General features: G+C 48.8%; 1 protein-coding gene and 1 non-coding gene across 2 annotated transcripts; one reads left to right on the top strand and one right to left on the bottom strand.

The window, feature by feature from the left end:
* The first annotated feature begins 2,015 nt into the window (after nt 1–2,015).
* On the top strand, nt 2,016–13,913 carry LOC114777744 (wiskott-Aldrich syndrome protein family member 3-like). Its single transcript, XM_028967019.1, has 9 exons — nt 2,016–2,165; nt 5,332–5,488; nt 8,206–8,340; nt 8,451–8,604; nt 10,032–10,149; nt 10,376–10,557; nt 11,093–11,350; nt 12,508–12,821; nt 13,411–13,913. The coding sequence occupies exons 2-9, from the start codon at nt 5,356–5,358 to the stop codon at nt 13,566–13,568; spliced, it is 1,452 nt and encodes a 483-aa protein (XP_028822852.1). The 5' UTR covers nt 2,016–2,165; nt 5,332–5,355; the 3' UTR covers nt 13,569–13,913.
* On the bottom strand, nt 6,734–6,932 carry LOC114777750 (U2 spliceosomal RNA). The gene has a single exon (XR_003746009.1). It is a non-coding gene; the product is annotated as a U2 spliceosomal RNA (small nuclear RNA).
* Nucleotides 13,914–15,538: the final 1,625 nt, after the last annotated feature.

The following is a 15,538-nucleotide window of genomic DNA, read 5'->3' as shown; positions in this document are numbered from 1 at the left end:
TTTTCTACTGCTCTTCTGATGCTTGGTCATTTTTATCTTGTTAATGGTGGTTGTTCCCGACCTTTCGGTTCCAAATGTCTGCATTGAAAGGTGAGGTCAAATCTCCAGTCCAGACGTTGCTGATGTGTAAACTACCCTGGTAGATGGAAACGTCTGTTTAATGATGGAATATCTGCGAACATGTAGAGAGGAACTTTATTAGCAACAATTAGTCTTGGGTTCCAATGAAATGCTGTGCTCACTAATGCAAATCTGTCATTTTTGTCGATTATCAGAAACTAATTTTCAATTAGTCCATCTGACTGTGTGGAAGTAAAATAAATATTTTGCGTTCATTCAATGGACTGTTTCAGTTTAATTTGCTCCTCCTTGATCCGTCACCTTATCGTGGTGGAGAAGTTTGAGAGCCTAATGGCGGTGAGACAAAGTACGGTTCAGAAGATCTTTGGTGGAAGGAACAACAAAGGGCCAGTGTACCCGGCCCGGAGGGTTACCGGGGTCCTACCCTGGAGACAGGCCTTGGGTTGGGGCCCAGACACATGGGGCTCATCAAACTGTGGACCCACCACCCACAGGAGGAACATGAAGGGTCCAGTGCAATGTGGATCGTGTGGCAGACCGAGGCGGGAGCTTTGGCGGTCTGATCCCCGGACAAGGAAACTGGCTCTTGGGACTTGGAAGAGGTTGAGCGCTACCGGCTAGAAATAGTCGGACTCTCCTCGACACATAGCATTGGCTCTGGAACCCAAGTCCCTGAGAGAGGATGGACACTCTCCTTTGCTCCGGGTGAGAGGCGGAGGGCTGGGGTTGGCCTGTTGTTAGCCCCAGACTCTCAGCCTGTTTGTTGGGGTTTACCCCGGGTGACGAGAGGGTAGCTTCCCTGCGCCTTCTCGTCGGGTAACGGGTCCTGACTGTTGTTTGCGCTTATGCACAAAATAGCAGTACCCACCCTTTTTGGAGTCCCTGAGACGAGTGCTAGATAGTGCTCCGACTGGGGACTCCATTGTCCTGCTGGGGGGACTTCAACGCTCACATGGGCAATGACCGCATGACCTAGAGGGGCGTGATTGGGAGCAAAGGCCTTGTTGTTGAGTGTGAAGCGGCTGGGATGACGACCAGCACCTCCAAATCTGAGACCATGGGTCTCGACCGGAAAAGGGTGGCTTGCCAACTCCGGGTCGGGAGAGAGGTCCTGCATCAAGTGGAGGAGTGAGGGAAGAAGGGAGCAGGAGATCGACAGGCGGATCGGGGTGAACCGATCTGTCGTGGTGAAGAGGGAGCTGAGCCAGAAAGCAAGGCTCTCAATTTAGCGGCCGGTCTACGTCCCAGTCTTCACCTATGGTCATGAGCTTTGGGTTGTGGATACAGGCGGCCGAAATTAGTTTCCTCCGTAGGGTGGCCGGGCGCAGCTTTAGATATAGGGTGAGGTGCTCGGACATTCGGGACATTCTGCTCCTCCACATTCACAGGAGCCAGTTGAGGTGGTTCGGGCATCTGGTCAGGATGCCTCCCTGGGGAGGTGTTTTGGGCATGTCCTGCCGGCAGGAGGCCCCCGGGTCGACCCAGGACACTCTGGAGAAATTATATCTCCAGTCTGGTCTGGGAACGCCTTGGGGTCCTGCCGGAGGTGGCTGGGGGGGAGAGGGCTGTACTGCGACCCGGACCCGGATAAGCGGAGGAAGAGAGCACTATGACCACGACAGTTTAAATTTTACAACCTAAACCTTACTTTGATCAGGTTTTTTTTTATTCTAGATGTTACTAGCGATTTTGAAATAAATATCTAAGCCCTGTGCGTGTTTTTACTGGAACTCGCTTAGCCGTGATTCTGCGAATTTGCCAGAAACACGCTTAAAGTTTATTCACATCGTTACATGTTAATGCTAAGGCGAAAATCCCCGAGCGCTCCGCGTTCCCGCCCCGCCCTACTCCGGCCCGTCAATCACCCCGTCGCCGCGCTCCCATTGGCCGCGCCGCGGAGCCTCGCGCGTTAAACCCCCGGCCTCGGCCCCCGATTGGCGGAGGAGGCCTCGGGGTCCCGCCCCTCCCGAATTGTTTGGGATGGCCGGAGCGCCGAGGACACAGGATGGCAGCCAGGACAGCAGCCTCGCTGGACATGCGTGCGCCCTGAATTCCGCCTTCATCACTAAAAGCCCTGAGCCTCGGTGAGTTTTAATCGCCGACCTCTCGACGCCCGACGCTACCGTGCGGTAGATTGCGGTCGAGTTCCGCCGTGTTTGGTTGTTCTTGTAGTTTTATACTAAGACGCCAGCGGATAGCGGTTCGCCCGCGTCACACGCCGCCGTTAAATAGCCATTAATTTCGCACGCGGTTTATCCTCCATATCGTAAAAAAAAAAAAAAAGTTTCTCTCTTTATTATAATTTTTTTTTTGCCCGAGGAGGTGATGATAAGCGCTAATAAAGACGGCGATCAGGGCGACTGCGCGGAACTTTGATTGCGGCTACCGACGCCAGCTCGTTTTAAAACTCATCGATCGGGACACCGATGACGAGGGGCAACGCGGCGAACGTTTGCAATATTCCGTTCGATATATTATTCCTTTAATTATACGAACCCAACAGTTAATTAACATCGCAAACTTTATTCATAACTGACCAATAACGCATGTATAACGAAGCGTGTAATTAAGAGAGCTTGGGGCCAGTTTTTTTGGTTATAACTGGTGTATTCAGACAAAGATAAAAAAAAAAAAGAATTATAATTGGCATGTTATTCCCGATGCATTATTGATGGCGTTTTACGACGAGCGAGCGCCTTATGAATTTATTAATGTCTCCCCGTTCCGACCCTAATGGAGTTCCAGCGTTCGGGGTGTCTCCTGAGGAGGGGGGTCCCTCCGGCAGGAAGTACTCCGTCCTCCCGGAGTCGGACAGGATGGGCCTCTGATGGAGTTCAAAGGCTGCCAGGAACCCCGGGATGGGGACTGGTCTGCGGCTTATAGCTGACCAACCCCCACCCACACACACACTCACACACACACACACACACACACTGCAGAAATAATCTTCCTTGTCTCGTTTTCTGAACGACAGAGGGCCTTCCGGCTGTGTAGAGGGAGTTGTTATTCCAGACTGGGAAAGTTGGGTAATGAAGGGGTATTGGGGGGGGGGGGGGGTACCACTATGGAAATGGGGGGGTACCTTGAAAGAAGTTTTTTTGGAGAGGGGGACAGAATGGGTGGCATTGCATGGACGTGCTCTTCTGTTGCCATGTAAACGGAAAGCCATTGTCCCAGGAACCTTTCAGAGAGAGAGTCGCTTCCCCGAGGTCCATGCTCCCCCTCCCCCATATGCCTCTCAACCACACACACACACACACACATATGCTCTCCCGGCTCTCTCTCTAACCCTATTTGCCTAACCCTCTCTTACTTAGACATTTTCTTTCTGTCTCTCTAGTTACACACACACACACACACACACACACACACAGTCACCACCCTTTCTAATCCCCGGTCCACATTCTGTGTCTGTTTTTATGTTGGAGAGGGTGTGTGTGTCTGTGTGTGTTTCTCACACTCCCCTTTCCTTTGTCTCTACCCCCGTTGCCCCCCCCCCCTCCTGTGTTCTCCATCCAGTAGGGGATGTGATAATTGCAGTCTGTTCCCACCCTGCCATGCAAAACAAAATTACGGCCGCGACACCAGCGGGCCGCTCTTCATGCCCCGAAATCGGCGTCAATTAACGCGCAACGCCAGCACGTCCCGGTCGGCGCCGCTTCGGTCTTCGGGTGTCGGATGCGGGGCGTTTCGGTTTGCGGCCCGCGTTCTTGTTTCTCCGTGTGTGGTTTTTAAGCCCAACTAATCCAGAAGATCGTACTCTCCGTTCACACGCTCGGCAAAGAATTTCACTTCAAATACGGCAAATACCGAATTCCCTCACGCTAATATTGTCGCTGTCGTTTTGTTTTTTTTTTAGCCGTAATAATAAATACAAATGAACGGATCAAAATGTCTACGTTCTGAATAAAAGTCCACATGTGAAATGAGAGTAAAGACCTGTGTTTCTGGCACCATGCCGGGTGTAAACAGCGCCAGGTCCTGCTGGGACGTCTGGGTTGTGTTACCGGTGTGACACGGTTGCCCGAATAAATGTGGACCTGGGGACCCGCTGTGGACGGCGTGTTCGTGTGACCGCTGGGTGTTGCGGGTCAGCACCGGGCCCCGCCGCATTGTGCCTGCATTGTCGGGGCGGGAAATTGGAGATGGGACACGCCGAGGAACAGGATGCCGGGCGCTGGGCGGAGAGGTGGAAAAACAGGAAGCAGATAAGATGGCCGCGGAGATGCTCCCTGGCTCCCTCTCCTGCTTCGCTTTCTTCGCGCGCCGCGGGCGTCTCGGCATCTCACGAACCCGGGCGGGTTCCAGTTGTCTTGTGTGACCCGGTAACCTCCGCGGGGGGGCGAGGGCCGACAGCTGGCCAGCTGTCAGTATCAATAGCTTTTAGCCCAACTGTTCGCCCTTAATCTTCCACTGATTGAAAGCGTCTCTACGTTCTCACCCACTGAATTCCCATGCAGTTGTACCATGGGGTGTCTTTTCCTCCATTCTTTTGTCCAGCATATGGACTTGGACTTGACTGACACATGGACCATTTCCACATCATATAATATCGCTCCATGTCTGAAAGGACCTTTGGATTCGGACAGCCTTGTCATGACACGTTTGGTTTTCAAATGTCTTTGTTTTGGAGGATTGGGTCCTTGCTGGGTTAAAAAAAAAAAGGTGGCCTGTCATGGCCACCCTCACCAAGGGTGATGGTTAAAAAGCAGAGGACACGGTTGGTTGTGTCACGATGACAATCACTTCACTTTTTCAATATGTTGATTTGTTGACCCTGAAAAAAGGGTCACGGTGGTCGATCACAGTCAGTGGTCCTGTAGCCTCCTGTCTTCTAATCAGAATCAGAATTACTGCGGACGAATCTGCACGTTCTTTACTGTGCTTACTGCAGTAAAAGTAAAGTGAAGTGATTGCCATTGTGATACACAGCAGCACCGCACACGGTGCACACGGCGAAATGTGTCCTCTGCATTTAACCATCACCCTTGGAGAGCAGTGGGCAGCCATGACAGGCGCCCGGGGAGCAGGGTGTGGGGACGGTGCTTTGCTCAGTGGCACCTCACCTCGCTTCCTTAACAGCTAGGCCACCACTGCCCCTTAAGGTTGACGTGTAGTTGACCATCACGTGAAACAAACGTATAGACGAATTTCCGTTCACTGTGTGCCGCAGAGAAACGCCCCATCGCTGTTGTTTCTTGACCGTCCTTAGCAAGTCCTTGACCCCGCGCTTGTTTTCCCACAATGCAGAGCGGGCCGGCGTGAGGGGCAGCCATGCCGCTGGTGAAGAGGAACATCGAGCCGCGGCATCTGTGCCGGGGGCAGCTGCCCGAGGGCATCGGCAGCGAGCTGGAGTGTGTGATGAACAACACCCTGTCGGCCATCATCCGCCAGCTTAGCAGCTTGAGTAAGAGAGACACACACACACACACACCCACCCACAGTGGTGGCGTAGCGGTTAAGGAAGCGGCCCCGTAATCAGAAGGTTGCCGGTTCGAGTCCCGATCCGCCAAGGTGCCACTGAGGTGCCACTGAGCAAAGCACCGTCCCCACACACTGCTCCTGTCATGGCCCACTGCTCACTCAGGGAGATGGGTTAAATGCACTGTGTGCACCGTGTGCTGTGCTGCTGTGTATCACATGTGACAATCACTTCACACACACACACACAGACTCACGCTCAGCACAGTATGTCATTTTCAAATTTAGTGAGGAACACGTCTATATAACCCTATAGAATTCTGCACAACCCACAGGCTTGTTTAGGTAAGAGCGCGTGGACTTTAGTATATTTTTTTATGCAGACCTGCACACATCACGGCAAGTTAAGCATCGCCGGTGTCGTCGGCCCATGGGAGCAGGCCAGCGTTGAATATGCATAGATGAAAACACGTAAGAAATGGGGTGGCAAGTGAGCGGCCTCTAGTCCACACGACGCGGGACGCCAGCGGTGATGTCGCTTCCTCCTCTCTGGTCAGGACCGTAGCCACCGGCACGTGCCTGGGTTAATGAGTGATGGCTTTTACTGTGTGTGTGTGTGTGTGTGTGTGTGTGTGTGAATATTGATTAATAGACAGGGAGGGGGTCTTGGTGCCTGGGGCCTTAATTACATCCCGTAACAGAGAATGCTGGCCACGCCCATCTGCCCTGGTTTTATACTAAAACGAGGATAAGCCATTCACCCATTTACTGCTAATATTTTGATACACCTTTTTTTTTGCATTTTTCTACGCATTTTCATTTTTTTCTGACTATATTTTTATATTGTTGAACAAAATTGAGGACTCAGAACCATGAAATAACACACATGAGGTCATGTAGCAATCAAAATGCATTTACACTTGTATTTACATTTATATTTATTTTTACAGCACTCGGCTGACGCTCTGATCCAGAGCAACTTACACGAGTACTCCATCCACTGAACAACTTAGAACCCAAGACGTTTTTTGTTTAAATATAGAAAGTGTATGTAAGAGCTTTATGGCATTTATCAGACGCCCTTATCCAGAGCGACTTACAATCAGTAGTTACAGGGACAGTCCCCCCCCTGGAGCAACTTAGGGTTAAGTGTCCTGCTCAGGGATACAATGGTAGTAAGTGGGATTTGAACCTGGGTCTTCTGGTTCATAGGCGAGTGTCTTACCCACTACCACCCTGCACCGCTCCCAGAGGCACTGCAATACTGGGTCAATGCGTGGAGCGGAAGGAGCTTGTCCAAGATGCTTGACCAAGCCCCTTTGCCGACTCCCTGTTCTAAAAATCTGCTTAATATGTAGACGTGACGCGCTCTCAGCTGCAGCGGTGTGGGTTCAATATAAATGACTGGAGCCCAAAGGCCCCCGAGGGGCAGAGCAGGAGCACGGCCTGCGTGAGACTGCGCGTGGGTGTCGCCACCCCCGCGTGTCTGCGTGGGAGTGTGTGCTTCCTGCATGGAAGTGTTGCCTGTATGTGGGAGTGAATGTGAAAGCAGAATCAGGCCTCCACCCGTCTCAGTGTGTATTTGAGATGAGAAGTATGTGTGTGTGTGTGTGTTCTGGACATCTCTTCCTTCCTTCTAAATGTTTCCCAGAAGATTGTGAGAATGTGTGTATAAATACTCTCTATTGTTCATTTGGAGGGTGTATTTCTGTGCTCTGTTCCTGTCACGTTATTCATGTTTGTTGAATGTTATTTAGTAAGGGTAATAAAAGGGTTTTAAAAACATTTTTCCCCTTAAAAACCTTTCTTTAATAAAAAAAAATATTTTAGGCAAACTGTTTCAAGTTTTGTTGCTCTGTATTTAAAGTGAAGTGATACACTGCAGCACAGCAGTGTGTGGGGACGGTGCTTTGCTCAGTGGCACCTTGGCAGATCGATATTCGAACCGGCAACCTTCTGACTATGGGGCCGGAGAATTTGGCAAAAGGCTAAATATCCTTCCAAGACACAGCCGACCTGGTCAACGTCAACTCTAGAAATGGACTAGCACATGGGAAGCGTCTCTAGTATCGAAAGAAATGAACAAATAGGAAGAAGAAGTGATTTATTGCTCATATCTGTATGAACAAACAAAAATATTGCATCTTCTCGGGACCACCCAGATAGTGTTTTAATTCAAATGGATGATTGGTGAACAAGTGAATAGTGAGTTAACATTCACAGGCAAAATAGTTATGAAAATGTGACAGAGCTGTACCTTATATAAATCTCATTGACATTTACAGCATTTACCAGACACCCTTATCCAGAACGACTTACAATCAGTAGTTACGGGGACAGTCCCCTCCTGGAGACACTTAGGGTTATGTGTCTTGCTCAGGGACACAATGGTAGTAAGTGGGATCTGAACCTGGGTCTACCCACTAGGCTACAACCACCCTGTGGTATATTTGATATGATTAGATTTATTACTTTGTTATTAATGATTAATGTGCCAATGTAATAACTGCATGTGTACATATTTCAACATCACAATGTATACTGAATATCATGTGGCCCATTTAGTCACAATGTTTAACGTTAACGTCCCCGATCCCAATATTTATATCGAGCTCACATGTTAATGAATGGTTTTAAAAAAGGAGAATCGTTTAATGCCACCTTGGGGACAATTTCAATGGCTTGTTTTTGTCATTCATCCAGGTAAACATGCAGAGGACATATTTGGGGAGCTGTTCAATGAGGCCAACATGTTTTATTTGCGGGCGAACTCACTCCAGGACCGCATTGACCGTCTTGCTGTCAAGGTCACCCAGCTGGACTCTACCGTGGAGGAGGGTAAGTCAGAGCCGGGCCGTCCGCCGGCTTCGGTTACACGGGGCCGGGATCGATACGGAAGGAGTGTAACCTTTTTCCTCCTTTCTCCCCCACCAAACCCCCGTCCACAGTCTCTCTTCAGGACATTAACATGAAGAAGGCTTTTAAGAGCTCCACGCTGCAGGACCAGCAGGTCGTGTCGAAAAGCAGCGTTCCCAACCCGGTGCGGGAGATGTACAACCTGAGCGACAAGCCCCCGCCCCTCAACATCCTGTCCCCCTACAGGTCAGAAACGCAACTGCTTCCACGGCACTGCGCACCTCTCGCGTACTTCACACACTCCTCGCCCTGCAGCACCACGTACCACACACACTAGAACTAGAACGGTAGTCCGGAGGGGATAAAATACACACATTCTTCACCCAAGCAGACGTAAAAAGTGAACATGTATATGGGCTTTAAAAGTGTAAAAGTAAAAGGTAGCAACACGGTTGAGGGCATAGACTGCAACTCCGTTTGGTAGCTGAGCACTGGATTCAGGGTTCCACGGGTGACACCCGGTGGTCAGAATACTGTGTCTGAATTTACATTTACAACATTTACCAGACGGCCTTATCCAGAGCGACTTACAACTCAGTAGTTACAGGGACAGTCCCCCCCCTGGAGACACTCAGGGTTAAGTGTCTTGCTCAAGGACACAATGGTAGGGGTTTGAACCTGGGTCTTCATAGGCGAGTGTGTTACCCACTAGGCTACTACCACCCTGAATAGCGGACCTAGACCTCCTCACATTAAATCTGTAGGCTGTTCACACATGCAAACCACATGCAAATATATGTTGAGACTAAGGGGTCACCGACCCTGGTCCTAAAGTGCACCATAGATCTTTGTAGATGTTCCACCACACCTCATTCACCTGAAGAACTGGGTGAACTGAGTACGGAGGTTGACTCAGGCCTGCTAATTGAAGGTAAACCCCAAAGTGTGCGGGACGAGTGCCCTCCTGGACCAGGGTCAGTGACCCCTGATGTAGACTAATCAGGTCCAAATCTGTCTGGGCCGAGTGGAATGATGCGATATACGTTTAAAATGGCTGAGTTATTGATAACGGCACTAAAATTAATCGAGTAGTGAACCTGTTTCCCACCATATCTAGAACTATGCACACGCACACATCCGTCCACACGCCTTGCACAGGGTTTCCCGTCCCTGGCCAGGCTGCAATACAGCAGTGAATGTGGAGCAGCCATGAATATTTCACCACAGCTGGAGCGGCACACGCCGCCGCGCCCTCGCTCTCTCGCCGGAGAACGTACGGCCTGAATGAATACTTAAAGAATACAAATGCCTTTCGTGTGTACTACGGTGGACCCCCGTTGGCGGATTCACCCTGCAGTCCGGCTTTATGCCGTTTCCACTGTACAGATGTGACTGGTTTATGTTACGCGTGCTGCTGCGCTGTTAACACAGTCAAGGGGTGGATGGTGGCCTAGTGGGTAACACACTCGCCTGTGAACCAGAAGACCCAGGTTCAAATCCTACTTACTACCATCGTGTCCCTGTGCAAGACGCTTAACCCTAAGTTGCTCCAGGGGGGGACTGTCCCTGTAACTACTGATTGTAAGTCGCTCTGGATAAGGGCGTCTGGTAAATGCTGTAAATGTAAGTAGGCGATAATGTAGATTTGGCCTGAACGCGTTTCTGGTGCGCAGGGACGACAACAAACAAGGGCTGAAGTTCTACACCGATCCTTCATACTTCTTTGACTTGTGGAAAGAGAAGATGCTGCAGGACACTGAGGACAAGAGGAAAGAAAAGCGACGGCAGAAGGTGGGGGCCGAGTTCTTCCCTCCCTCCCTCCCTCCATACCACTCTGTCTCGTCCCCTCTTCAGTGTGGTTGTTAATATGTTTTATTGGAATGACAGCATGTCTCCGCCCATCCTATCTTATTCAGTTATGTTCTAAGATCTGCAGCGGTTCTCTTGATGTATTAGATGAATGCATAAAACACAATGAACAGAGTTGTAATATTATGGCGAACCGTCCCTCTCTCAGGAACAGAAACGGTGCGTGGACGGGACACTGCAGCGCGAGGTGAAGAAGGTGCGGAAGGCGAGGAACAGGCGGCAGGAGTGGAACATGATGGCGTTTGATAAAGAGCTGAGGCCTGACCACCGCCACACACACTCTGGGTACCGCACAGCCTCGTCCGAGGGATCAGTGTCCCCGGAGAACAGGTCGCTGGACATGAACACACACACACACACACACACACACACACACACACACACAAACACAACATATAGTTCAAATAGGCAACACGGACGCTAGCGTAAGTTCTAATGTGAGTTTTGACTTTGACTTTGTTGGATATCAAGATCAAGTCAATGAACTTCTGGTTAGATAGCTGTAATTAACACAGCACAGAATACACATATTGTTTTTGTCAGTATGAATGCACAACCTGAATGCTTTTTTTTGCATTATTTTTATTAACTTAATAACTTTGTTAATTTGTGACACCCATTAATAACCATAGATTGTAGTTTACTGCACATGTAGGGAACAAGTAAATAATATTAGTAGACTACATTAGACAAATTCCTACACACAGAGAAAAAAAATTGGCACAGAAACGTCTCATCGTAATGAAATCTGTCAATGCACTAGCGGCACTCGGTCAAGAGCCTTACAAACCGTAGATAATTCACAAGGCCTGTTTCACGCGGCAGTGCGGCGCTTTAACGCTTTCTCTCTCCTCCCCCATGGCAGGTCTCACGTCCCGGACCACATGGACCACGGCTACCCCCACACGCCTAACCATGCCAGCCATTCCCACACGTACTCTGGGCCGCCCCCGAGCTTGGCAGGGATGTCTGGTCATGCCCACATTGGCTTGGAACATGAGTACAGGGCAGGGGCCATGGCATATCGGAGCGCTACGCTGGGACGTCCCCACCAGGCCCCTCCCCCTCCGCCCTCAGTGGAGAGCATGAATGGCTCTATGCCCCTACCTCCAGTAGACTACAGGTATGAAGATGTTCCCTGTTAAAGATGTTGGGGAAACAGTTATGATATGGCAGGGCCAGGTATCTTCCAGTTATCAGTTGTTGTCATACTGAACTAATGTATCGCCACACACAATCTATTCATTGGTGTTCGTCAAGCACTTGAATTGCAATTTCCCTTCCTTCCCCCAAACATTCAGCCTGATGCGATATGACAAAATAGCAGCATTGTACTGTGGTTCTAGCTAGTGTGGTTCCTATTAAACCTTACATCTTATATTTCATCCGATCATCAGATTTTGGTTTTAGCATTATTCACTACACCTTATTCAACCTTGTTACCAGCCAGATCTTGAGATGAATCTTGGAGAGAACTCAGCTGGGCAGGGCTGGTGTCCTCCAGGACCAGGGTTGGTGGCCCTTGTTCTATACACCAGGCTTATGTGACAACACCCAGACCCTGGATGGGTGGCCTGTAGTGGTATAAAGTAATGAATAAATCTGTATGTTTTGTGGGAACTAGTGAAGCAAGTGGTTGCATTTCTTTTATGTAACTTACCTAAAATACAGCTAATGCTTTTAGTATGCCAGGTAAAACAGAGCACATGATGTTTCTCTGCTTTTAGAAAGAGAACAGTATATCTGAATGTCATCTACACTCTTTTAATCAGTCGTTAATGTTAATATCACAACACTTTCAGTGTCAACCGAAAGGTCGATCTCCAATCTGTGCAAATGGATGACCTGTTATAACTCGTCAGATGAACTGACGTTCTTCGCCTCAGCTTTTTAATGGTGTGCTGGTGGCATTGGACTTCTCCTGCAGGCAACGTCTACGATACTAATCGCTCACACGGCAAAAAATCTGATTAAAGATGTATATGGCGCCATCTTGTGGTTAAGATGTTATACTGGGCACAATTTCATGTACGGACATACAATCAGTAGTTACAGGGACAGTCCCCCCTGGAGACACGCAGGCTTACGGGTTTTGCTCAGGAACACAATGGAAGTAAGTGTGGTTTGAACCGGTGGTTTTGTGGTCATCTGGTTCATCGGCGAGTGTGTTACCCACCAGGCTACTACCACCCTCCACGAGTTGAATGTAAATTTGAGTGCTAAATGTGATTGTGTTTAGATAACCCACATAGAATTTTAATTCTCTCTGTCTTCTCTCAGTATGGACTACATGAACACAGGACCTCCTTTACCTCCTCCTGCGCCTGTCATACCATCGGCCCAAACTGCCTTTGCCATGCCACCAATGGGTCCAGTGCCACCCGCAGCCCATGCTGGACCAATGAGTGCAGTGTCTGGCTATGCCCTGCCTCCGCCACCAGCCTCTGGACCAATGGCTGCTCCACCACCCCCGGGACCTCCGCCACCACCTCCTGGTGCAACCCTGGCTATTACTCCAAAACGCCCCTCTTTGCCCAATGAGACCCAGGCCACTAATGATGCCCGCAGCGACCTGCTGGCGGCTATTCGCATGGGTATGTGCACGTTCGCATGGCACTTTTATTCAGCAATTTACTTTCGGTAATGTCCTTTTCTCTCATGTTTGGTCAAATGGTTCACTCTTGTCAGTCGCATTTCCAAATCAATGGAAGGGCCACAAACGCAGCGATGTCAATGCTACTTATTTATTTCACAGCTTATTCTTCAATATATGCCTAGATTTTAAAATGAAATAAATGTACTGTTTTACTAGCCAAAAAATGAATTATATACCATAAAAACAGTGTTCTTTCATGTAACATAATATGTGCAGTACATGTACTACCTTATTATTTATTAGTACTGGTGGGGGGAAGCACTGAGATGCAGAGAAGACAAATCACGACATTATCCTTACTACTTAGGTAATTGTAAGTCAATTAATTGAATTTGCTTAAAGAACTAAAAGTAAGAAAAGTACTGGAGTAAAAGTGACACGTTTTACTGGTTGCTGTGTGACAATCACTTTCACTTTCGTACTTACATTCCCGCTCAGGGTTAATTGTGGTAGGATCACTAGGCAATTAGTACTGGTACTAGAACCACCATAATGGATCTATTTGTGCATTATTTGTGTGCTCGCAGGCATCCAGCTGAAAAAGGTGCAGGAACAACAAGAACAGCAGGCGAAGCGGGAGCCCGTGGGAAACGACGTGGCCACCATCCTGTCCCGCCGCATCGCCGTGGAGTACAGCGATTCCGAGGACGACTCCGAGCTGGAGGAGAACGACTGGTCTGACTAGAGTCTCGCGAAATCACTACTAATCCCCCTCTCCCGTACTATCCGGCAAGCGGCGGTCCAGTAGCGTCCTCATTAACAAAGACTGCAATAGTTCTCGTCCCCTTTGTCTTTTTCTAACGATTTATTATGAAGTATCTGTACATAGATGATCGGGACGTTTAGCCGTAAGGGACTGGAAATGAAAGTTCTCGCGTAGGGGAGAGAGGTGTGGGGAGACGGGCTGCTTCAAACAAAGCTTGCAAGTGGATGTGAGGCGCGGGTGTAATAAACTGGATTAGGGTTTGCCAAGCCCCACGTTCGTGAACTCTGATCTTGTATGAGTGAATAAATAAAGTAGCCAAATAAAGCACCGTCTGCTGCTTTCCTGCCACGTAGTCGTCATGGAAACTGCACAGCCACTGAGACTCGGAGATGCAAGTCTCCATGGAGACATTACAGCTGAGGCGCCGATTGCCATGGAAACACTTGGGCCAGAGGCACCGGGCCAGTGGATGTTAGAGTGTGAATAAGCAGGCCAACACACCTCCATTCATAATGCACAGCACATTCTTTTTAATAAAAAAATTAACAAGATCTCTCGATTCAATTTAAACTAACCAAAGCAATAGAAATTACAGCTAACACCTTGGAAAAATATACACCATGTCCACACAACGTCGTACAATGTTCCAGTTAATTAGTGCATGTTGATTATCGTTTATAGCAGTATTTTGCAGATAAGTTACTTGTTTGTGCCATTTCTTCTCAAAAAAGTAAAGTGCATTTCACAGTTAAAACTACGCATACATCTACACAAGATGCTGATACTGTATTTAAACCCCGCCCCCCTCCCCAAACCAGAAGTTCACCCTCACACTCCAATTAAAGCCCTTGTTCACGCACGTTGACTATTACGGAGCCACAGCAGGCTCACCGTGACCCTCCAGCACTGAAGTATAATACACAGTCATCTACATCGCAATACGTTATGTTTCCGAGTGTTTTAAAAAATAAAAGAACCATTTTTGAGACCGTGAAAGTGAAAATACAATCCATACACACCCGAACGCTGCGGCCACGCGATGGCACGGCGCGCAACAGGCCTCGCTGTGTCGACTGCGTTCCTTCAACAGAAAGCACCCTTTCGTGGTAGCATGCCCTATATACACGATCTGACTTGGATCGACGGGATGCCGCGGATAAATAAACGCGAATTATTCTTTTTCGCCCGGTACATTCAGAAAGAAGCTATACAGCGCATTTGGAAATTACGAGATAAGAGTTTCAAGAGTACAGGCGACAATGCTTTTGAGGAAAAAAAAAAAAAAATAGAAAACTTTCAATGAATATAACAAAATATAGTTTTCCCCCTCCCCAAAAGGACAATAAGTGATGTGTCCAGTCAGTCTTCTTCAAATAAGCAAAATTCCCAACATTACTCTGCCTGGACAAAGTGATGTCGCTTAATTAAACCCCCCCGCCACCACTGGTACAACACACCGTTCCATACTGTGGAACTGTTTAGAGGTCACTCGGGTGAAAGGTCACATGGTGTGAAGAGGCCCCTCCTCTCTGAATGTTGGGAAGACTGGCAGTTCTGAATGGGCTTTATTCTAGCGCGATGTGCCTAGATCCCTCAGCCCCGTCGAAAAGATGTACACGCCTATAAACACGCACGCATGCAAACCCACGTGTGCACACACTCCACACTCCCACAGTCATGCAGCTCATATGCACGGACGCTGCCCTTAAAGACACACACACAATTATCCAGACAATTAGGTCACAATACTTCAAAATAGCCACAGAAGCAATGCAACGTTGAGGGTGTAAGTAGATCCCGTTGCTAGTTAAAGACCGGGGGAAAAAAAAGGACCACGGCCAGGAAACGGACACAAGAAAATCTCGAATTAAAACGCGAGGCAGTGAGGTCTGAATTCGAAGGGCCGATTTCCTGTCCAGGTCACATTTCGGGAAAGCAAGGTCATCGAC

The sequence above is a fragment of the Denticeps clupeoides genome, unplaced genomic scaffold, assembly GCF_900700375.1.
Source record: "Denticeps clupeoides unplaced genomic scaffold, fDenClu1.1, whole genome shotgun sequence".
Taxonomy (NCBI): Eukaryota; Metazoa; Chordata; class Actinopteri; order Clupeiformes; family Denticipitidae; genus Denticeps; species Denticeps clupeoides.
This window is presented reverse-complemented; position numbering and strand designations above follow the sequence as displayed.